General features: G+C 43.8%; 1 protein-coding gene across 2 annotated transcripts; it reads right to left on the reverse strand.

Annotated features, from left to right (window-relative positions):
* Nucleotides 1–24,978, reverse strand: LOC148015800 (sm-like protein LSM2). 2 transcript variants are annotated; one of them, XM_087664027.1, is made up of 5 exons: nt 24,811–24,978; nt 24,291–24,714; nt 1,003–1,066; nt 522–680; nt 1–207 (listed from the first exon to the last, which is right to left on the reverse strand). In XM_087664027.1, the coding sequence occupies exons 3-5, from the start codon at nt 1,003–1,005 to the stop codon at nt 88–90; spliced, it is 282 nt and encodes a 93-aa protein (XP_087520153.1). In that variant the 5' UTR covers nt 1,006–1,066; nt 24,291–24,714; nt 24,811–24,978; the 3' UTR covers nt 1–87. The 2 variants fall into 2 exon arrangements, with proteins under 2 accessions (XP_087520153.1, XP_087520152.1); XM_087664026.1 differs by lacking the exon at nt 24,291–24,714 and having other exon boundaries at nt 24,811–24,977.
* Nucleotides 24,979–25,819: the final 841 nt, after the last annotated feature.

Here is a 25,819-nt window from a genome sequence, read left to right on the forward strand (position 1 = left end):
ACTTTCGCTTTTCAGGCTCAGCAAGAAACAAAGAAGGATCTTGACCACTTCAACTGATTCAATTATACTGCTCTGCAGATCCATCGCTCAACCCCCACGAGCTTCGCGACGTGTTGCATCATGGAGAATTTCAATGTCTACACCATCCGGAGGAAGCTGCACATATCGCACCACTGAGCCCCGAATGAAGCAATTTTTCACTGAAAGCTGAAATAGGAACACCCACCACGAAGTGTCATTGTTGAGTGTAAAATACCTTGCACACGATCTACACCTTAGCTTGAAACCAAGAAGGAAGGAAGGAAAGCATTACACATCTGATAAATTAGACTTGGAAATGAGGATGGTCAGCATGTGGCTTGCCTACAATTAAGCATGCTTCATCACAGTAGCCCATGATAAAGCCTCCAATAAAAGAATGTTGTAGGACGAAAGTCATGAGACTTGCAGAGCCACTTCAAGACAAATTCATTCATGAAGAAATGGCAGACTTAGAGATACTAAGAGAAGAGAATGTTTACCATGTGTGGATATTTTACTTGATCCACAACCCGAGTGTTTTCTAGCTTTATATTAAGGTACTGATCAACAGAATGCAGGGTGCCCTTAATGGCTAGGTCATTCTTCAACTCCACTGTTACCTCTTTCCCCACCAGCTCTTTGAAATAAGAGAAGAACAACTGCAGTAAATCATAAAAACAACTTAGGAAAATTCAAGACCGCCACAAATATCATGCATACAGACAGACGTTTCATTGGTGGCCATTTCCCATTGTTCCTCTACTCCCTATTACAAGGATGGAAAATGATCATTGTGCACCATTTGCAGATATAACACAACCAAAAACTAGACTCTTCAAAGGACCCAAATGACACTCCTTTGGCCAGCCCAAAAGTGGGAGCTACAAAGCCATATTGTACCGATAACATGTTTCTCTCCCCTTCAAAATCATGTTACCCCCAATCAAACAGAGCAGATATTAATTCCATACAAAAGCTTACCATTTTTATTCGACACTAGGTCCAATTATTCTAGTTTCTGGCCAGTGGTTCCTCCAATTTCTTCCTGTCAAATAAGACGACTAATGGTCAGTGTATCTCTCACTACAAGTTTTCCATGATTGACCTATCAAACCAGAAGAGTGATTCAAAATTCATGTCATGAAAACGTAATCTAGAACCTAATTTGCAAAGTTCAAATCATCCTTTCAAACCAGTGCAAGAAACATACACGTGCAAACAATCTTACAACATGCTGCTCTGTGGGTAACACTAGGCACCATTATTTTCTTGTTGCTACCTCTAGGGTCATGCACTAACTGTCCTGAACCTCATATTTGAATACATTTTCCTTTATGTTTGCCCCAAATCTTGAATGAATTGGTCATGCGAAACAAGGGGAAAATTGAGGATTTTGATTGCAATGTCTTCAACAAGCAATTCCACACCCAAATTCTAGCTAGTACTCTTGTTGTTTTTTTTTAAACCCTAATTCTGATTTGCTATAAAATAAAGCTTGCACAACCACAGAGAGAGAGAGAGAGAGAGAGAGAGAGAAAGAGAAAGGAGAAAAAAAAGATTGATTCCCGGTTGTCAAGCACCTCAAGATAGCTGCAAAACACTCTTCCATTGCTGATATCACGAAAAATCAACAAGCATTCTCTCCTTTTGTTGTACAGCTTGGGCTCATCCAAATTTTTGAAAGAAAGAAAGAAAGAAATGCCCAAATAGCAAAGATCGAGTTGTTGCTCCTAAATCAAATCACATTTCCTATTAAGGGCTAATTAATGACTTGATCATTAATCGCAAGTGAGCTCCTCACTAGATGTAACTTTAGCTCAAGGCCTGCTTAATAACCTAAGTGCCCTAAGTGAGTTACTTATTGGGCAAAACTTTCAATCCAACTCAATTATAAGATGCAAACTTTCAATTTAATTAAACTTTTACAATGCATCTTATTAGTTTTGCCTTGTTGAAACCAACCTTCCGTCTTGGAAAGGGTGGTAATTCCCCAATCAAGCACTTAGTTACAACAATCAACAAATGAACATAGCTTAAATTCCCCAAATTACCTTAATAATCTCAGGCATTGGACACCCTATTGGCCCCAAAACTAACGCCCCTTTCGATATTTCTTTAACTTGATTGTTAGTGAAATGAGTACCAGCTGAGATTCACAATCTCCTTTGCTGTTCCAAAATCCCCCTTGTTGTAGCAACAATCAGCAATCAATTCGGGCCAATTGCCCCTTGATTTCTCACCCACGACTTGCATAAATGGAACCACCAACTGGCCAAATGTTGCCCAAATTACAATGAATGGGCTGGCATCTGAATTCCCTGACAATTACACAAAATTCAGATGCCGAATTCACTGTACGATGCCTTCACCAATTGCACAGGTCCCGAGATGGCTATCAAACCCTAATTTCTACAAAAATGTAGGGTTTACAACAAAGATCTCTCTACTATCTACTAAATTTGGTTGAGATCTACTCAAAATGACTGAGAAATACTCAAACCTCTTGAGAATGGGTTGGAAAAGGTAAGAGAAAGCCAAGATGAGAGAGAAATCTGATTTTCCTCACGAGAAAACCCTAAATTCTGCTTGCTGCCAGCTCCAACCTATATTTAATACAATCACATACTGCTAGGCACCTCCAAAATGTTGTCACCTGATCAGCAATGCTGTTGCCAATCCCTAGAAAGTGACTCTCTGTTGTCCCCTGCCTGTTAAGGCCCCCACATGGCTGTCTTCTACAGCAAATTGCTATTCTCTGATTAGAAAATGGACCAACATTCTCTCTCTCTCTCTCTCTCTCCGAATGGCTAAGACCTAGCTCCCAAAAACGTTTTCTTAATTTGCATGGACATTTTTGCCAAGTGGCAACCTTCTAAACCCATTTTTCAACATTATCTAATCATTTAATTAATTTTCAAAATTAAATAATCTTGAAAATTAATTTCAACCCTCTTGACTCTGCTCAAAATTAAATGTGCCCATCCATAATTAAATTGCCTAGGCCATTTGCAACCTGGAGTGGTCTCTAACCTCTGTTGATCCTTAGACTGACATTAATTAATTGATTAATGCTAGTCCCTAGTGTCACCACTAATACTTATTGACCAAATAACTATCCTAGGGTCAAAACTGACACCAACTGACCCCCAAAGCCCAGCTAGCATAACTTATCACAACTTTTGCCTTTGACACCCACTACATCCTCGGTGTTGGGTATCTCACACGCCTTACTTACGCCTACGCTCATATGGGAGTGTGCGGGTGATCACTAGGACACTGGGGCACTTTTTACTCTCGGTAGGAGAGGTATTTTCCCCCAGATTATGTGTACTATTTTGTATGTGCTTGTGGTGCACACTTACGGGCACTTACTGTGTTCGGGTGTGAACAGCCCCTTATAACTCTAAGATATAAGGGTTATCATTTGTACTTTCAGTTCACACTATTCAGTACTATTGCATTGGGTGTCGTGCTCAACTTTGTCTCTCACTCTCACACTGTCTACTGCACTTCAACTGCACCTCGATCCTCTCCCATCTGACATTTGGTATCAGAGCTGTCCTCAGTCAGCAGCCAGGAGTCCCCGTCAGTCTTGCCCCCGAGTCGCCAGCTCTAGACCTGCCCAGTACTACCCTGCGCGCAGCTCACAATCAACACGCAACACTGCCCTGTCCCAGCGCGCCACCAGCAGGCGTGTCGCGTCAGCTGCAGGTGCTGACGTTTGTCAGCACAGGCTTCTCACTACAGTCGTCCACGTCAGCAGCTGCCCGTCAGCAGTCGCTCGTCAGCTCGCGAGCAGCTCCACCAGTCCGCCAGGGCCCTGTTTCGTTCAGGCGGAGTCAACGCCTGCTCGCGACCTGCCTGCCCGCTTCAGATTCGCGCAGCCCGCTAATCTGCCTACCGCCGTTGTAAAGCTCCACGTCAGCCAGTCCGCCCGCCCGTCAAACGACCTGCTCCACGTCACTACTCTGCCACACGACCAGGTAAAATTTTCAAAATTTTTATTATTTCAGCCCAGAATAAAATTCTGGAAGCGGCGGTTCACACGCAGTTGGCACAGATTTACTGGAAAAGTAAATTTCATGCAAATTTCTGACTGAATGGTCAGAAAATTTTGGGGCTTTTGTGTATTTGGAGGACAGATGCATTTAAACTGCTGATACAGTCACAGACCGACTGTTTTTGACAGAGATTTTGGCAAAATTTTGGGGATTTATTCATAACAGTGTTGCACTGCACTGTTTGCACATTGGGAAACGTGCTGTGTCTGTCGATGACACATTGAATGCACATTTTGGGGCTTTTGTAACAGACATTTGTGACAGAAATTTTGGGCAGAAAATTTTGGGGCTTTTGATGTTTTAGTGCTGCTGAGCACTAATTGCACCTTGGGAAGCGTGCATCAGTGACAGTTTTTTGTGACAGAGTACCCTTTGCACATTAATTGCAGACTTGTGTTTGCTGCAATTTCTGGAAATTTGCAGATTTCCAGCCAGTACTGCATTGACATTGCTCTATTGCCTTTTGGGAAATAATGGCAAATCAGGGAGGAGATGTATTCACCTATGTGTCCAAGGAAGACCGATTGGATGGGAACAATTATTCCCTTTGGTCTTTTATGATGAAGAATGTATTAGTGGCAAAAAATTTGTGGGATTATGTCAGTGGAGAGGAAGCACGACCGGGAGTTGTGGCTCCCGCTACTCCTCCTCCAGGAGGACGTGCAAGAGGGCAACCTCAGCCCCCTCCACCTCACCCCGCTCAGCCACTTCCCCCAAGAACTGCAGCTCAGAAAACTTGGGATACACGGGATGCACAGGCTATGTCGCTGATTGCATTGGCAGTTCAGCGTTCTATCATTCCTCATATTCGTTCAGCAGCTTCTTCACAAGAAGCTTGGTTGATATTGGAGCAAATGTTTGCAGGAAAGAATGAGACTCGCATCTCTTTCTTGAAGAAAGAGCTAGAGACTCTAAAGATGAATGAGGGTGATTCTATGTAGGATCATCTCAACAAAATTCAGGACTTGCGGGAGCAACTCATGAATGTGGATGAGTACTACTCAGATGCGCAGCTGATTTCTACGACATTGAATTCACTGGCTCCCTCTTACTTGGCTTTTCATACTGCCTTGAACCTCACTATGAGGATTTCGAAAGAGCCCATCACTTTCATTCAGCTTGTCAGTTTGCTTCTAGAGGAGGAACAAACTAGACGGAACAGTGGTGTGGATGGTATAGCCTCTGAGCAGGCTTTTATGTCAAGGCAGAAGGGTTAAAACAGCCAAGGGAAAAATGCTTCGCAGAGTTCTGGTAGTAGTAACACTTCACAGACAAGTCAGAAACAGGGGGGCACACAAGCCAAGAAAGGAAAATGCCATTACTGCAAGAAGCCTGGCCACTACATCACTGAGTGCAGGAAGCGCATCGCCAAAGAGAAGAAGAAGGAGTCAGGGATGTCTGTTTCTGCAGCTCCTTCCACTGCTAGTGAGTCCGCGTCCTTTGTTGCAGACAGGGACTATTGTTTTTACACTTGCAGTTATGATGTCTCTTGGGCTGATAGAGCATTTAGCTCTACAGAAGATGCTGACACTTGGTTCTTTGACAGTGGTGCTTCACGGCATATCACATCTCGTAGAGATTTGTTTGCTTCTCTTGGTGCACCTCCCGTTGGGAAGTCTGTTCAGTGTGCTAATAATGCATCATACCCTGTTCGTGGTATTGGGGAGATTCAGCTTACAGCCATTGATGGCTCTATTCTCCGCCTACAGGATGCTTTGTATGTGCCTGGCATTAAGAAGAATCTGCTTTCCATTTCTTCTATGGCACGTTGTGGTTTGCAGGTCACCTTTGATGATGACCGTTGCATGGTCCGTGACAAGGAACACATGACATTGGTCTTGACAGGTTCTCTGTGTCATGGGTTATATGAGTTGGATGCTCTTTCGGTAGATCAGTCTGCATATTTGACATCCACTCTTACTCCTGCTATGTTAGAGGCAGAGTTATGGCATGCTCGTTTGGGGCATGTAAACTATGGCAGCTTGATGCTATTACAGCGTACTCAGATGTTGGATGGATTACCTCTCTTGGAGAGACCTCCTGAGCATTTATGCGAGGGTTGCATTTTGGGGAAAATGCATCGTTTCTCTTTTCCCCGTGATGTTGCTTTTAGAGCAACAGCCAGATTGCAGCTTGTGCATTCGGATGTTTGTGGGCCCATGCAGACACAGTCATTGGGTGGTTGTTACTATTTTGTAACATTTATTGATGACTTTACACGTTTGTGCTGGGTCTACTGCTTGAAAAAGAAGTCAGAAGTGTATGATGCATTTTTGGCTTTCAGTGCACTTGTGGAAACTCAGTCTGGTTGCAAGATTAAGACTCTCCGTTCGGACCGAGGGGGGGAATACATGTCCTCTATGCTGAATTCTTATTTGCAGCAGAAGGGCATTATCCATCAGTACACTACTGCATATACTCCACAGCAGAATGGGGTAGCAGAGAGGAAAAATCGGTCACTCATGGAGATGGCCAGATGTATGCTGAAGGCAAAGAGTTTGCCTCATAGTTTTTGGATGGAAGCCGTCATGTGCGCTTGCCACATTTTGAACAGATGCCCTACCAAGGCCTTGAAAACCGTCACACCTTTTGAGGCTTGGCACAGCCGCAAACCTTCTGTTGGCCACTTCCGTACTTTTGGGTGTCTTGCATATGCCCATATTCCACAAGTACTTCGAAAGAAGTTGGACAACAAGGCTGTAAAATGCATCTTTATGGGATATAGCAGCGAAAGCAAAGGCTACAGACTCTATGATCCCGTGACCAAGAAGGTTTTTGTCAGCAGGGATGTTGTATTTGATGAAAAATCAGAATTATCCTTGGCTGGTTTTGATACATATCAGGCTGCCCGTGATGTCTTTGAAGGGCTGCTGCCCATCACATTTGGTGATTCAGCTGGTACTTCAGCAAATGAACCTAATGTTCAGCCAGCTGCTCCTATGGAACATGCAGTAAATCAGCACATTGCTGAAACTGAAATTCAGCAGGAACTTGTACACAGTCAGGAAGCAAGACAGGTGCCTAGATGGTACACGCAGACTATGAGAGATAGTCATTTGGAAACACCCTTGGCTGGTCGTACTCGAAGGCAAACTCGACTGCATGATTCAGCACATTCCATGGAGTTTGTTATGGCAGCATGTACTCATGATAATGAGGAGCCTGAATGTTTTGAGGATGCACGACATAGTGTGCATTGGATGGCAGCCATGCAAGCTGAATTGGATTCTATTCATAAGAATCATACTTGGGATTTGGTGTCTTTGCCAGTTGGAAAGCGTGCCATTGGTACGAAATGGGTCTACAAATTGAAAAGGAATGCAAATGGATCCATAGATAAGTACAAGGCACGGCTGGTAGCTAAAGGCTACGCACAGAAAAAGGGCATTGACTATGAGGAGACCTTTGCTCCTACCTCCCGTATGACGACCATTCGGTCTATGATTGCCTTGGCTGCACATTTTGGTTGGAAAGTGCATCAGCTGGATATAAAGACTGCATTCTTACATGGGGAACTTCAGGAAGAAGTGTATGTACAGCAGCCCATTGGTTTTGCAGTTGAAGGCTCAGAAAATTTAGTATGCAAGCTGAAAAAAGCTCTATATGGTTTGAAACAAGCTCCACGAGCTTGGTACGCAAAGATAGATGCCTTCTTGCTTAGTCAGGGGTTTGTAAACAGCCCATCTGAGTCTACCCTTTATGTACATAAAGAGGGGGGATCCATGCTGATTTTGTGTCTATATGTAGACGACCTTTTGCTCACTGGAACACGTGCTGATCAGATTTCAGCATTCAAAAATAATTTACAGCAAACTTTTGACATGTCTGACTTGGGTATTTTGCACTATTACTTGGGCATCCAGTTTGTACATGATGCTAGAGGCATTGGATTATGTCAGTCAAGGTACATTGGGCAACTTCTTGAGAAGTTTGGCTTACAGGATTGCAAGCCAGTTTGTACACCCATGGAACCTGGGCTCAAACTGTCATTACATGATGACAGTGATTTGTTTGATATCCATACTTATGCTCCAGCAGTGGGATGTCTCATCTATCTATGCCACACTCGGCCAGACATACAGTTTGCCGTTTCAGTTTTGAGCAGGTACATGCATCAGCCTCGTATGTCGCATTGGCAAGCTGTGAAGCGTGTGTTTCGTTACTTGCAAGGTACTAGAGCTCTTGGATTGCTTTATGCCAAGGGGGGACCACTGCAGTTACATGCTTACAGTGACTCTGATTGGGCTGGTGATTTTGATACTCGTCACTCCACTAGTGGCAATTGTTTCTTTCTTGGCTCGTCATGCATTTCTTGGCTTAGCAAGAAACAATCCACTGTTGCCACGTCGTCATGTGAAGCTGAGTACAAGGCAGCCTTCACTACTGCAGTTGAGTGCGTATGGCTTAGACGCTTACTTGTTGATTTGGATGTATCTGTTACGGAACCTACTCCTTTATATACTGACAGTCAGAGTGCCATTTCATGCTCGCACGAAACACATAGAGATTCACTACCACTTTGTCAGAGAGAGGCTACATGCAGGTGATATCAGCCTTGTCTACTATCCTACCACCAGCAATGTGGCAGACATCTTCACCAAAGCTCTTCCACGAGACAAATTTGAAGCATTTCGCGATGCTTTGAATTTGACGCCCTTTGGTGGCGGATGATCCTTGTACACTTGATCACTCTTCACTCCAGGGGGGTTTGTTGGGTATCTCACACGCCTTACTTACGCCTACGCTCATATGGGAGTGTGCGGGTGATCACTAGGACACTGGGGCACTTTTTACTCTCGGTAGGAGAGGTTTTTTACCCCAGATTATGTGTACTATTTTGTATGTGCTTGTGGTGCACACTTACGGGCACTTACTGTGTTCAGGTGTGAACAGCCCCTTATAACTCTAAGGTATAAGGGTTATCATTTGTACTTTCAGTTCACACTATTCAGTACTATTGCATTGGGTGTCGTGCTCAACTTTGTCTCTCACTCTCACACTGTCTACTGCACTTCAGCTGCACCTCAATCCTCTCCCATCTGACACTCGGGGTCCTTAGCCTGTTACCATAAAATAACTACCATGTGCATCACATGTGCTAAACAACCTTGCACATTTGATTAATATCTTAATCAAATGTTATCAGCAAGATTAGGGCATCTCAAAATTCCACATCCCTATGACAAACCTCCCCCTTAAAATCCCTGCAATCGTCCTTAATTGCACTGTATTATGCTAGAGGAAAAGCATACTACACTAGATTTTTCATAAGTCATCATAATCATAACATTGGCCATTGTTGTTTAACTATGCTATATGCCCCAAAGCTTACTGAAAACTTCCGCCTTGTATAAACATCAAATAATACTAAAAATAGTCTAAAATTGTTGTTAGAAACCCACTGGATACATCCATAACTCATGTTTCTCAACTATTTTCTCAACATAAACCATGGTTGAAACTGTCAATGGCATTTAGTAACATGATGTTGTCCATGAAACCAGCTATAAACCATTGAAAACTAAGCATAATCTCATCATAAACTGAACACTTGTTGATCTCAGAACTAATCACAAACTGTTGCAAATGTGACATCAAACTGATCACAGACCGATTGCAAAAACTGACCAGCAATCAATGCAAAAATTGATACAAAGCTGATCCCAAAAGTGATCATTAACAGTTCTCAAATTTATCAAAAACTGGGCTGAAACTAATCAGAACCTCAAAACTAAGACAAAAGCTCATGCCCAATTGATTATGAACTGATCCCAAACTTATAAAAGTATAGCCTCAGAGCCACGCTAACAACCATACTCATCTACATATGAGAGTTGTCCACAACTGAAGGAGTGGAAGTGCTACCTTCCCCTTTGAGTATTAGGCAATACTCCGAACCCTTGCTCTATTGAACTTGACTGAGCCTGAACTGAAGTCGGCTCTGCTTGAAAGGCATCTAGATAATGCTACAACAACTTAAGGATGGTCTACCAAGTCATCCTCTTCCATCCATTTTGCATCTATTGGTAAAACAATGCTGAAGCTTCATTAAGAAGCATATGGAAACTTTACCTCTAACTTTACTTGCATCAAATCTCCACTAGATTGTAAGCCTTTCTTCCCCTTAAACATTGCAATGCTTTATACTTTCATATTGTTGCAATTCCCACTTAACTAATATGCAACATTACATATTAGTTGACTAGCCCCTCATGTGTACCTAACATACTAGGAGCACCAAATGCATTAGGAAATATTCTTGTTTGCATACTTTGGACCATTGCAATGTGACTATGCATGGAAATTTGCATAGTACCAACCACGCCAAGATACATTTTCCCATACATTGTATGCATTACTAGTTGCAGTTTTCCCCATGACTAATACTACACAGAGCATTTGCATGACCAACATTAATACCTCAATCCCAAACACAGTGGATTGCATATATGCATTGCCAAACTTGCCACTTTGTGCCCCAACATCATACCAATATTGCTATACATGGGATCAACAGCAAGGGCAAGAAGAGGAAATCATCTTCGAGAGCTTTAGGAGGACAAGATGCACCAAAGGAAGAGCCAATACAATAGCATGATGTTCCAAATGTGAATAGTGAGTGTAAGCAAATGATGCTAGTGGGGCAATTGATGCATATCCACGGCCAACTTGGAAGTGCCAATCCAATGCTTTTTGGACAGCAAGACATGCATGCAATGATGGGCAGCCATGATACTTGAGTGGTAGCACTAGTTTCCATGCTATGCTGGATCACGGACCACATATGGGGATGTATGACACAACCCCATATCATATGCAGCAACCAATGCATAGTGTGCAAGGCCTACTATATCCGAGTATGGTTGATAATAGATCAAAGGATTTAAAAATCGGATAAACTGAGGACCCTTTGCCAATTCAACGAAGAAATTCGTTGCTATTCTCATCCGATTTTTGAACTGGTCATCAAATTCCTATTCACTTTGCTGGTCATCAGTCTCGTTATGCCTTAAAGGCCTTGCATCTTGCCCAACAGCAACATTTTCAGCTTGTTGTCCATGGTCTAAGCCTTGTCCACGATCAAGCATTGCATTTTCTTCATTCCAAGGTGAATGTTCATACTAACAGCATCATCACTTCTTGATTGCATCTCGCTATATGAAGACATTGCTGTAATTTCTCAATTGAGAACAAAAACCAGCACTAGCACAAAGCTTTGGCTTCCAATCAAGTGCCTCGAGCCCACCAAATCAAAGGATTGAGTGGTGTTCAGGCAATGGAACCATAAAACTAGCCTTCCTTCTTGGAAAGGGTGATAATTCCCTCATCAAGCACTTAGTTACAACAATCAACAAATGAAAATAACTTAAATTGCACAAATTACCTTAATAATCTCGAACATTGGACACCCTATTGGCACCAAGACTGGCGCCCCTTTCGATATTTCTTTAACTTGATTGCTAATAGAATGTGTACACGCTAAGATTCACAATCTCCTTTGCTATTCCAAAAGCCCCTTTGCAATAGCAACAATCAGTAATCAATTCGAGCCAATTGCCCCTTGATTTTTCTCCCAGGATTTGCATAAATAGAACCACCAATTGGCCAAATGCTGCCCCAAATTACAATGAATGAGCTGGCACCTGAATTCCTTGACAATTACACAAATTTCAAGTGCTGAATTCAGTGTACAATGCCTTCACCAATTGACATGGGTTCCGAGGTGGCTGTCAAATCCTAATTTCTGCAGAAATTCAAAGTTTACAGCGCAAATCTCTCTATTGTCCACCAAATTTGGTTGAGATCTGCTCAAAATGGCTAAGATCTCTTGAGAATGAGTTGGACAAGGTGAGAGAAAGCCAAGATGAGAGAAAAATCTAATTTTCTTTGCGAGAAAACCCTAAATTTTGCTTGTTGCCTGCTCTACTCTACATTTAATACAGTCACCTACTGCCAAGCACCTCCAAAATGCCGTTACTTGATTAACAATGCTATTGCCAGCCCCTAGAAGATGACTCCTTGCTATCCCCTGTCTCATTCCCAAGCTGTAAACTAACTGAATGGCTAAGACCAGCCCCCAAAAACGTTTTTTAGTTTGCATGGGCATTTTGGCCAAATGGCAACCTTTTAAACCCATTTTTCAACATTATCCATCCGTTTAATTAATTTTTAAAATTAAATAATCGCAAAAATTAATTTCGATCCTTCTCACTCTACCCAAAATTAAACATACTCATCCATAATTAAATTGGCTAGGCCATTTGCAACTTGGAGTGGTCCCCGACCTCTGTTTGACTATTAGACTGGTATAATTAATTAATTAGTATTAGTCCCTAGTGTCACCACCAACACTTATTGACCAAATAACTATCCTAGGGTCAAAACTGATACCAAATGATCCTCAAAGCCCAACTGGCATAACTTATCACAACTTTTGCCTTTGACACCCACTGCATCCTCAGGGTCCTTGGCCTATTACCATGAAATAACTCCCATATACATCACGTGCTAAACAACCTTGCACATATCTTAATCAAATGTTATTGGCAAGATTAGAGCATCTCAAAATTTCACGTCCCCCGTGACACTTGCTCTTGTACCACACAACATATACACTTGTCCACTACATGCCCAATGTCAAATCATTCACTAGCTAGCATAACTTATCACAACTTTTGCCTTTGACACCCACTGCATCCTTGGGATCCTTGGTATGTTACCATGAAATAATTGCCATATGCATCACATATGCTAAACAACCCTGCACATTTGATTAATATCTTATCCGTAAGATTAGAGCATCTCAAAATTTCACGTCCCCGAGGCACTTGCTCTTGTACCACATAGCATATGCACTTGTCCACTACATGCCCAATATCAAATCATTCATTGCCTCTACAATGGTCAACGTGATAAAAGCGGATACAAAAATTAAAGTTTATTTTAATAAAAAATATTCCTGAAGTTTAATTATATAATTTAAATTCATTTCTCATTCTGTTGACATATCTCCTCTTGAAACATTACAAGTGACCCTAATTACACATAGTTAAGATCCAACACAACATACGAAATGACCAATACCTGTTTTCCAACAACCAAGCATACTACCGTTACTGCATGTTTTTTAGCAACCAAGCATACTGCCATTACTGCAAGTATTATCAATGTACAATTATTCATACATGTTTTGAAATAACCAAGCACATTACTATTACTCCATATACTACCAATGTACAATTATCCATACATATTTCTAAGTAACCAAGCACATTGTTATTACTCCATTTCTAGCTAGCTATCAAAATGGTACTCACTATACTATTGAGTAGTCAAGCACACCTATAGAAATATAGGTGTCTGTCACACTGATCATAGTAAGTCTCAAGCTCATTGTCTAGTAAGACAGAAGGGTACAGCAAACATTGTAAGTACCTACATTGTAAGTTTCTCTTCTAGTACTTACATGTTGGGTTTTGTGTCTAAATTCAAGACTAACACTGTAAGTACTTACCAATCTTAGTTGGGCTGCAAGTATAAAACATTTTACCACTTTGGGCTAGATTGCCCTCGAGCATCAAGAAATTGAGAAAAGCCAACACCCAATCGACCCAAAAAATTTGGTGCCCCTTGTGGGGGAATTTCTTTTCACATTAATTCTAGAATCTTGTTGTACATCTACGATTTGACTCAAATCCCCAAGAAGATGTCACCCCTTGCTCTGAACTCAAGAGATACACACTCGAGTTTCCAACTTCAAGCCAATACTCTTACAATATTTGGAAGATCTTGCCGTTCTTTGTGACTAGCAACCATTAAATCTAATTTTCCCCTTGATTCCACAATCAAGGATGCTCAAATTGAATCCTGTTTCAGTTGCATGTAAATCAGCCCTCCTATTGTTAGCCTGCTCTATTTCATTCTCAGTCTGTCATCTCCTGGTTGTGAGCTCCTGTCAGAGTTTGGCAAGAGACAAAGGAGCTCTGTCAGTTCATGTGTTGTTGTTCTTTGTGTGCATTTCTTTTTGGCCTCTTTTAGGCTGCCCAGCCACTTGTTTGGTCACTGATGTGGGGCACCCATTTTAGGGCATTTTTAGGGTTTGGGGCTGGTCCCTCATTTGGCTGTCCTTTTGCCTATTTATAGGCAGCCCCCCTCCCCACTTGATCACTTGTCTTCTTGCAAATTCCGACACTCCTTCTCCCCCGTGGTGGTGCTGCCATCATGATCAGCCTGATCTGGTGCCCTCACTGACGCTGTGGGCTGCGTGCAAGGACTGATCAGTCTCCTTCCGCCTTCCCGTTTGTATTCAGCATTCATTTCAGTCAGTGCAGGTTTCTCTTCCTTATTTTCTGCTTTCTCTCTCTCCCTCCGTGTTCGTATTCCTTCTTCCGCAGCGCACTCTCACATGGTATCAGAGCCAAAGGAGAGTACACGGAGCTGAGATCTACGCGGGAGAACACCCACAACCTTGCGTTTGCTGGTCAAGACGTCTCCAACAGCTGAGGCATCACCTTCTGCACCATCTCCTTGATCAAGACGGCCTGTTTTGGTGTCAACCTACTTGCGTTTGCTGCTGGCGTCATCCCCAAATTTGCGTTTTCAGCCTGGGTGGCCCTCCTCTAGCTGGGCGACACTCCACCAAGCTGCGTTTTCAGCTTTTGTGACTGCATTCAACCTCTGGCGGCACTCCTCCAAGCTAGCGACCTCATTTCTACTTGCGTTTTGAGGCAAGAGGAGGTTTTTCTGTGGTGATTGCATCGTTAGCACTTGCATTTGACATCATCCTTGCGTTCTGTGCAAGGCGGCCAGCTCAGGAGCTTCTGGTGTTTGTGTTTCAGCACTGGCAACCTTCCCTTGTTGTGTTTTAGTGTTTGCAGATATCGAAGATGTCTTACCAGTTTTCAGGCTTTGACGACTCAGAGGATGAGCTCCTCTCTCATCATTCCTCTGAGCGGAGACGAGATTATCAGCCGTTTCGACGACGGGAGGAGACTCCTCGCACTTGTCCCTCTTCAGTCCATGCATCTCAAAGGGTTCCATCTATCGTGAAGGTTCCATCCGTGAAGACTACTTCCGATGTCCGGATGCCTTCCTTGATTCCCTCTATACAAGTGCATATTCTTCCTCTTTCCGAAGGAAGATAAGTTGGATGGTTCCAACTACTCCCTCTGGTCGTGCAAGGTGGAGTGCATCCTCGATACATTCGATCTATGGGAGCTTGTTTCTTCACCCATCGACCGTCCCCCCGTGGATTCGTCAGATGGAGCCTCTATGGACCGTGCAGCCTTGTGGGATCGGCTCAACTCTCGAGCCCGTTCCTTTCTTTTTATGAGTCTTCGTGACTCAGTTCTTGTACATGTTCACAAGTTAAAGATTGCGGCGGAAGTGTGGAAGAAGCTTGCGTCTTTGCATCAGCATAAGACATTTGCCCACAAGATTTCTTGGAAGAAGAAGTTGCAGATGCTCAGTCTTGATGATTCTTCTTCTCTGAAGAAGCACATCACGAAGATGGAGGACATGCGAGGCGAGCTAGCCTCTCTTGGTCGTGTGATATCGTTCGAGGATATGGCAATGATTCTCTTGACTCAGCTGCCATCATCCTGATACGATGTCTTCTACACCAACCTCATCACCTCGCGGACCCGCGAGAAACTCCTATGGGAGAAACTTTCCCCGCTTGTCTTGGAGCATGACAAGCGACTCAGAGAGGTGGGAGCCAGTGGCTCCACAAAGGCTTTTACTGCAGGTACAGGTGGCGGCAAGAAGAAGCAACAGTAGAAGGAGAAGGCCAAGGACAAGAAGGAGGACAAGAAGGATGTGAAGGAGAAGAAGCCCAAGTGCCCACACTATGGGAAGGGCACTCATCCCGAGGAGAAGTGTTGGCAGAAGTACCCCCATTTGAAGCCCAAGGAGAAGGACTCGAAGGCGGCCCCAACCACGACAAAGTCTGCGTTTGTGCATGTCTTTGTTGAGAAGGATACAGCCCTAGCTTCTACCACTCAGGAGAAGCCTTGGCTCGTGGACAACGGAGCATCTTCTCATATGACCTTTCAACAAGATTGGCTTCTGGATCTTCGTTCCAGATGGGGCACTGTCACCATTGGTGACAACTCTACAGTTCCTGTTCACGGCGTGGGGACTCTACCTATGTTTTCTGACAAGCGGTCTTCTTCCGCCCAAGTTCTTTATGTACTTGATTTGGGCTTTAACCTATTGTCTGTGCATGGTCTTACTCAGCTAGGTACCCGAGTCATTTTTACACAGGATGCAATCACAGTGGAGGATGCTTCTACACGTGATGCTCTTTGGACAGGTCCACAGGAGGGTGGGCTTTACAAGCTCACGGCCCTTAGCTGTGAGGGCTTCCCACGAGCTTGGGCTGCTTTGGCATGATCGTTATGGTCATTTGAACCTTGATTCTATTCGGCGGGCTTCTCGAAGGCAGATGATGGAGGGACTTCCAGATTTCCCTCCTCTTCACACTTTGTGCCCTAGCTTCTTGAGGGGCAAGCAGCATCGGCAGCCTCACCCACAGGTTGCTTCTAGAAGGGCTACTTCTCCGCTTGAGTTGGTTCACACCAACCTTTGCGGACCTATGGGCACGGCCTCCCTTGGGAAGGCCAAGTATTTGATGCTGATTGTGGACGACTTCAGTCGTTGTATGGCCTTATTTCTTGGAGTACAAGAGCGAGGCGTACTTCCGTTTCTGCGAGTGGAAGGTGTTTATGGAGACACAAACAACTTCCAAAGTTCATGGTGTACGAGCTGATCACGGTGGCGAGTTTACTTCTCACCTTTTCTCTCAGTTTTGCAAGGATCACGGCATTCGGGTGGAGTATTCCCATCCGAACACACCATCTGAGAATGGTGTGGTGGAGCGTGCGAATCGGACCATGGTGGAGATGGCCCAATCTATGCTGGAGCATAGGAGTCTTCCTCATTTCCTTTGGGGTGAGGCAGTGGCTACAGCGGTGCATATTCGCAACCGCTCTCCGACTTCGGCATTACAGGACATGACTCCCTTTGAGGCTTTCTTTGGGAGGAAGCCTTCCGTGTCCCACTTTCGCATCTTTGGATGTGATGCTTTTGTCCATGTGGACAAGAAGAGAGGAAGACGAAGCTCGACTCTAAGTCGCGACAGCTTATCTTCGTGGGCTATAGTACGACCACGAAGCGATATCGGCTCTACGACCCGACGACACGGAAGATTGAGGTGAGCAAGGATGTGATCTTTGATGAGGCTTCCGATTGATGGTTCTATTACAGGTGCTTCTTCGACATCGACGGAACCCGCCCACCTTCTCTCCCTTCTCTTCCTTCCAGGATACCCCTTAGCACCCCTCCTTCATCGACTCCTCCCCCTCCCATTCCTCCATCTACTTCGGCTTCCCCTCCCCCTTTGGCGGATATGACTCCTTCTTCTTCGAGTTCTTCCACCCCTTTAGTCTCCCCTCAGGAGTCTTCTAGGGATCCACCGCTATCCGATGGGGAGCCTTCTTCAGATGAGGAGGATCTACCTTCACTTGGTGAGGGGAAGTCCATCACAGAGACAAGTGCTTTACAGGTTCCGGAGACTACTCGATCTCCCTCGCAGCAGCAGGAGTCTCTCAGGATTCCTTTGTGGTATCGTCGGCTTATGCAGGATTCAGGTGTTACTCACTTTCCTGCTTATTCTACAGGTCCACGCAGCTCAGCCCGTTTACAGGCCAAGCGGGATAGTTCACTCTGTGTGAACTATGCTCTTATATCTCAAATTCTTCAGGATTCCGAGCCTTCCACAGTGGAGGAGGCTCTTGCACAGGATATTTGGAGACAAGCTATGCAAGCAGAGCTCGATTCCATCGAGCGGAACCATACTTGGAAGCTTGTACCGCGTCCCAAGAAACGGAAGGTGATAGATGTGAAATGGGTCTTTAAGACCAAGTATCTTGCAAATGGCTCCTTGGACAAGCATAAAACTAGGCTTGTTGCCAAGGGTTTTGCACAGAGAGCAAGTTTGGACTACTTTGAGACTTTTGCTCCTACAGCTTGGATGTCTACCATTCGAGTTATTTTGGCTATTGCAGCTCACCACCGTTGGCCTGTTTATCAGATGGACGTCAAGTCAACCTTTCTGAATGGCGTCCTTGAGGAGGAGATCTATGTTTCACACCTCCTGGTTTTCTTGTGCAGGAGAAGGAGGATCATGTCTACAGGCTGCAGAAGGCCCTTTATGGCCTGAAGCAGGCTCCTCGTGCTTGGTACCAGCGGATCGACCGCTTCTTTCTACAGAGTGGTTTTCAGCGCTCCAATCATGACCCCAACCTCTACTTTAGGATTGTGGGTTCTCTTTGTGTTTTGCTTATCTTGTATGTAGATGATCTTATTCTTACAGGGAGCGACACTCAGCGTGTGGAGCATACTCGGGCTATTCTACGGCAAGAGTTTGACATGACGGATCTAGGGATCCTTCACTTCTTTCTTGGTCTGGAGATCTATCAGATGGCACAGGGCATTTTTATCTCGCAGCACAGGTACATCTCTGAGCTTCTTTCGGAGTTTGGTATGGCCAAGAGTTGGCCTATTTCATACCCCATGGACCCTAAGTCCAAGATTTTGGCAGATGGAGTCCCCCTTACAGATGCCACTCGTTACCGATGCCTTGTTGGCTCTCTTATCTAGCTTATTCACACTAGGCCGGATATCTCTTTTGTGGTGGCTTTGTTGTCTTCTTTTATGAAGACTCCTACATAGGATCACTGGAGGGCAACCTTGCGTGTTCTTCGGTATTTACAAGGGGACTCGATCCTATGGGATCATGTATGGAGATGGGATTACTCTTTCTGGATGGAGTGATTCTGATTGGGCAGGTGATGTGGGTTCAGACAATCCACTACAGGTTATGCTTTCACCCTTGGATCCGGTGTTGTCTCTTGGAGCAGCAAGAAGCAGCCTACTGTGGCACTTTCTTCTACAGAGGCTGAATATCGGGCCTTATGTTCGACCGCTATGGAGGTAGTTTGGCTCCGTTGCTTGATGGTGGAGATTGGCTTTTCCCAGACAGGACCTACGGAGTTGCGCGTGGACAACCTGAGTGTCCTTGCTCTGGCCAAGAACCCGGTGTTTCATGCTCGCACGAAGCACATTGAAATTCAGTACCACTATGTTCGAGAGCGGATCGTGGATTCGGAGCTGGCGGTGGCTTATTGTCCCATGGCGGACAATGCGGCTGATCTCTTCACGAAGCCTTTGCCTCAGGCTTCTTTGCTTCATCACATGCAGTTGTTAGGTCTTCAGCCCCTCCCAGGATCTGAGAGGGGGTGTTAGCCTGCTCTATTTCATTCTCAGTTTGTCATCTCCTGGTTGTGAGCTCCTGTCAGAGTTTGGCAGGAGACAGAGGAGCTCTGTCAGTTTATGTGTTGTTGTTCTTTGTGTGCATTTCTTTTTTGCCTCTTTTAGTGGGCAGCCACTGGCTGCCCGGCCACTTTTTTGGTCACTGATGTGGGGCGCCCATTTTAGGGCAATTTTAGGGTTTGGGGCTGGTCCCTCATTTGGCTGTCCTTTTGCCTATTTATAGGCAGTCCCCCTCCCCACTTGATCACTTGTCTTCTTGCAGATTCCGACACTCCTCCCCCGTGGTGGTGCTGCCATCATCATCAGCCTGATCTAGTGCCCTCACTGACGCTGTGGGCTGCGTGCAGAGACTGATCAGTCTCCTTCCACCTTCCCGTTTGTATTCAGCATTCATTTCAGTCAGTGCAGATTTCTCTTCCTTATTTTCTGCTTTCTCTCTCTCCCTCCGTGTTCATATTCCTTCTTCCGCAACGCACTCTCACACCTATAGACCTCAAGAATCTCACTCATTCCGTTCTCCATTGACCAAATTTACATTAGCAACCTCCTCAATCACTGAGGCATGCATGCATATATCCCAACATAAACCCTAAACCTTGCAAGTTTTGGAATCCGCAAACCCCCCAATTCACAAGACACCAAGTTCAAATCTAAGGCTCAAATCTTCAATTCCAAATGCTAGATTCAATACGAATCTAACATAAATAAGAGACATGGAAAGGATCACCTTCTTCGGATCGCGGGAAGGGATTAATGGCCCTTCCTCAACCGCTTTCTAGTGGTGGTGATGATGGCATCCCTTACGACTCTCCAATGCCAGAGAGGGAGTGTGAGAGGGTGGTGTGATGGGGGAACTGCGCCTCATCTATACATCTATACAAATGCACAAGATCCAAAGAGGAACTTCCCTAACGTATCGATTGAAGTTTAGTAAGTTCAAATCTTGGAGCTAGGATTGACATCCAGATTCGTGATGGGTTGTTTTATTGATAGAGTGGGATTGGTTCGTAGTCATAAGCTCACATGAGGGGACACTTTGGAGGTCTGACCAAAGGCAAGAAATCCATGGTCACATATGTTCCAGTGGCATTTTTTACAAGATGGTCATGTATGCTATTGAGAGACATTGGGACAGACACAGAGATATGCTATGATCTTCTCTATTTTTAGGAGCTAGTACGATCGACATCAACATCAGGTTCTCTCTGAGGCACCTTGGTGATGGCTTGATCACCCACTGCTTGGGTATCCATGGTTCTACTTGGTGGTTCTATGTTGTATGCTTTATGATTCATTCTCATTGTACCATTGTATTGTATCAGATCATGAGAGGGTGTTAGCAAATATGTCAGCTCATGTGTGAGTCTGTGCATGCAAAAGCTAGGCACATTATTAGGATATTTTAGGCATTTTTTATGGTCTTTATTTTGGTCATATTTGGCATTTACTGCTAGTCAACCTAATCATATTGAGGATATATTTTGGTCTTGTATATTCAAGCTCCTCCTCCTTACTTAGTCACTCATCTGCCATCACATGTGTGAAAACTCTGTGGAGAGAGGAGCCAGTGTCAGTGCCCACGCAACTAGTGACTCACTGTTGTATGCGACTATCTCGTGTTGGATATATGGATTCCATTTCCCGAGCATACATTTGAGTTCTCATTTGTATTGTGTTCTTCAATGTTCTTTCTTTTCCTTTCTCTTTTGTGTTGTGTTTGAGTAGTTTATTACAGCATACGTTTACGCTTCCATTGCTGCTCCACTTCTGACACCACCAACATCAATTTTCAATCTTAAATAATGACCAGCAATATTGATCCTCAATTGCCTCTTGTTTCTAAATGCTTGGGTGTTAGAAATTTGGTCATCCCCTAGATGGGCACAGGCAAAGGTACAATCATTCTAGGGTAGATTTATGCATTTCCGAATGAATTCAGACAGATTAATACAGTCACCAGCTGATCACAGCATTTTTGGGCAGTCCGGGCAGTGCCAACAGTATGCCACATGGCATGCAGCATTTTCACTGCAGAATTTTATTATTAGTTTATTGTTTATGCTGCAGTCGCCCAGTATTTTACTGGATGACCTGCAGTATTTGTTGATTTCCTTCAGACTATTTATTGGCTGGCTTGCCCAAGGTCACGTATCATTCAGATTTGGTGTGTGCAAGTGTGAGAGCTCCAGCAAATACATTCAGCAGCACATTGTACAGATCTTCTCCTCTTATTAAGCATTCATTCAGTGCAGATTTCTACGTCTCTCTCTCTCTCTCTCTCTCTCTCTCTCTCTCTCTCTCTCTCTCCACCATGTTCATTTTCTTTCAATCCGTTCATACACTTCCATATTCACTGCATTGTAACATCGGGGAGCCAAATCAAATCTACAATAATTGCATGCAGGTCATCCTTATTATAGATGACCAAATCTAATAAACTCTTCATATTTGCGACAAGAATCCTTCATGTATGACTAAGATTTACTCTCACACATCCCAAGACTTGAAACTATTAATACTTTCCACAATCCTTAGTCTATGACATTAACCATTTATATTCCTAGCCCCCATAACAACAAAAACCATCTACAAGGGGCTATGTAATGTCCCTAACTAAGATCTAACTCAAGTACCCACTGTAATCTGTCCACAACAACTTCTGCCAATGCCCCCACACCTCAAGCTAAGATTATCTGTCACCATGAATACAATTCAACTTAATCTCACATGTAAACCACACATCCATAACTTTAGTGGCCGAAGAGCATTAAGTTAAAAACTCAAGTCCTCTTGACACATCCCAAGTGCCCTCATTGTAGGGAGACATGTCATTCAAAGAAGGATTCTAACAAAGACATGGGAGTTTTGACATGCTCTAGGCATGTGCTGCACTTGATGCAGCATTTCAGTCGTTTTCAGCCCATTTCACTCTCTTTCTAAGCCTATTTTATGTCCATTTGCTGGGCAGCCACTTATGACTTATGAGCATACTGTTCATGGTTGGGCAGCAGTACACAATAGGTCGGACATGATCAAGTCAGCTTGTTTTTGGGCATCAAGCCAGCAGACAGCAGCAGATTGGCCAACATTTGTCATCATTGCCTACATATAGGCAGCTTTGTCTGCCCTCCCACTCAGCTCTTGCCATCCCCTCCATCATCCTCTCATAGCCTACATCTATTAGCACATATGTCAGCTCATGTGTGAGTCTATGGATGCTTTAGAGCTGGGCATTATTTAGATTATTTTAGGCATTTTTTATGGTCTTCACTTTGGTCATATTTAGCATTTATTGCTGGCCGACATGATTATATTGAGGACATATTTTTGTCCTATTTATTCAGGTTCCTCCTCCTCAGTCAATCAATCACTCAGCATCACACTCGTGGATCTTCTGCTTGGGAGAGGAGCCAGTGCCAGTGCCCACAACCAGTGACTCCACATTGAATGTGATTGTCTTGTGTTGGATATATGGATTCCATTTCCCGAGCATACATCTGAGTTCTCTTTTTTTTTTTGTTCTTCAATGTTTTTTTCTTCCTTTCCCTTTAGTCTTGTGTTCAACAATTTATTTCAGCACATGTTTATGCTTCCATTGTTGCATCCACTTCTAACATGGTATTTCAGTGCTCCTACTGTGTTTTCTTTGCTAATTTCAAGACTATTTTGACCATTACTGATCCGACGACTGCTATTACAACCAGGCGCCCTGTTTTCCAACGTTTTTGCTGACGTTAGCATCCATACGACCTACAGCAGCCCCTATACTACCTAGGCTTCTAATCCAGCCTACGTTTTGGTGTTTTTGCATCTTCTCCTAGTTGGGAGATTATCTTGTCAAGGTTGTTTCAAGAAGTTTCAAGCTAACTTTTTGACTTTTCACAGCAGATTTCTTCTTGTTTTGGTCAAATTTTGGTGAATAATGTATGTGAGCTCTCATTTTTTGCAGTCTGTGCTTGTGGTTTGGCTATGTTCCCACCCTCTCCAAATACCTTCTTTTCTCTCCTTATCTTCTTATCCTCTACAGATGGCTCCTCTGTGCACATCCACTGATGATAAGTTACATGGAGGTTCCAATGAGGCTTTTGCAACTTCAGAGAGGGGTTCGAAGAAGAAGACCCAGTGTTACCATTGTGGGAAGAAAGGTCATTTACGAAAGGACTACAAAGAGTTAGTAGCTTCCAAGAAGCAGAAGGAGAAGAAGATGAAGTGAGATCTGGACTCCTCCGACGAGTCATTCCATTGCTGCATCCACTTCTAACAGCATCATCTTTCTTCCTGCCTTTAGCCTTCATTGATGTACCTCCTAAAGCATGTAAGGGCTGATTGTGTGCACCTTTGTATCAGTTTCAAATCAGAGTGTTGCTCCATTCTTCTTGCATTCATCTTGCCTCTCTCTTTATCTTCCCTCCATGTTCATGTTCCTACTTCTATTGTAGACTCTCACAAAACCATGCCTTTGACCATCAAAAGGTCCAAGATAAAAGTCACATGTACAAGGTCCACAATTATGTCATGAACTTGATAAGTGCCCCTGATTGATCCCAAAAACAACACACATACATGCTACTAGAAGCACCTAATCTAGATTGTGGACTTGGACTAATAAGCTTAGAATTAATTTTGATGTATCAATTGTGCTAGCCTCAACTTGGTGCCTCCGACCTTGATGAGTTGGAGTTTGCCGAGTTGGCATTTTTCAATTTGTATTCCGAGTTATGCCAGCTGAGCATGTGCTGAGGGGAGTTTTTTGGATTGATCTAAAAGGCTACCATGAGGACAATCCTGGTCAACAACAACTAAAGTGGCAGTGACAGTTCGATTAAAAACTATGCTTAGAAGTCAACTGCAAATTACAAGGCAAATACAGCATACCTGCGACTGATAGAGCAACAACCCAAAAAGTGAAATTTGTGCAAAGATTGACAGCCACCAACTGTAATTTGAAAGTGGAACTCGTTCTATGAAGTGCCTTCAGTGCAGTTAAGCAAGAGGCCCTTTGCGCGGAAACATTCGAAAAGAGGCACCGTTGCATTTTCGAAGCTTCATTTGTACAAAACTCGGTAAACACCAAACTGTGCCCATGTGCGAAGCGTCTCTAAGTGCAAACCAACTGCGAATTGACCCGAGGGAGTGATTAGGTAAATGTGAGTAGAAGTGGCTGGGAGCACGACTGACCCTCGTCCTTCAGAGGCCCAGGGTAATAAAGGCCTTCCCGTTTTGCCAGTATGACTGCGATTGCTGCAAGTCGCTGTGATCGTTGGGTAGGCTTGAGCCCTACTTGGTCTTCTACAACTGTCTGCTTTAGGAGATGTTCCTTTTTTATTTTCAGAGATGACTGAGATGTTCCTTAGAATCTTATATTCACCGAGAAGGAGAGAGTGTCACAACGTACCCTGGATTATACCGGAAACAAAAGCGAGATGAAGTGAAAGGCCTGTCGATGTGTTTGCCGCAGACTACTGCACAAATTTTGTTTGCTCTCTCTCTTCTCCTCTTCTTCTTATTTCTTCTTTCTTCTTCTCTACAGTGGTGGGTGACTAGGACGCTAGTGCGGAGCTGAAAAAACAAACTATAAGGCGTCTTTCGCACAAGGCTTTAGTACGAATAAATTTCGAAACTCAGCGTGAAAAGATAAACGTTTTTTTCTAAATTTTCTTTTAAAAGGAATACTTTTTTAAACGTGAAAAGATAATTCAATTAATAAATCTATTCTTCTATTCTATCTACTAGCGTTCCTGGCGCGACTTTTGTAAACGTGAAAAGATAATTCAATTAATAAATCTATTCTTCTATTCTATCTACTAGCGTTCCTGGCGCGCGAAGCGCGCCAGGAACGCTATCCCGCTTGCGAGGGAAGTGAAGCTGCCGTGCGATATCGCACAGTGGGTAATGCTATCACAAAAACATCACATGCTTTACTCTCCTCTACTCACAACCCCTCTCTGTCTCATCCCATTTACACCTCCCCCCTCTGTATCCACACTCACTCAATCACTCTCTCTCTCTCTCACACACACATGTACAAAAGGCCAAATATGCATTTGCATCAAGGAGTACATAGACTCATATATACATGCAATGACCATGCACCAAACTTATAAACTTGTATCTATACTTGCTCTGCACAACAATTAGAAACAACTTGTATCCTTGGATGTTACAATGAGAAATAACATTCCTACAGTGAAACGAACCACACCACAAATTTAAGTTTGTCCAAGTATTGCATGCAAACTCTCAGTATTAATAACCCACATAGGTAAAGCAAAGCCCGAAACCAAAGTTTCATCTAGAGACTGCACCAATAACCTTGCACCACAATTTCAAGTATCAACAAACCACAAAGTGTCACTCCTTGATTGTGCCTATGCATCTACATCCAAATGTTACAAAAAAATTTA

This window comes from Lygodium microphyllum, chromosome 23, assembly GCF_053477565.2.
Source record: "Lygodium microphyllum isolate KBCC chromosome 23, Lygodium_microphyllum_v1.1.10, whole genome shotgun sequence".
Taxonomy (NCBI): Eukaryota; Viridiplantae; Streptophyta; class Polypodiopsida; order Schizaeales; family Lygodiaceae; genus Lygodium; species Lygodium microphyllum.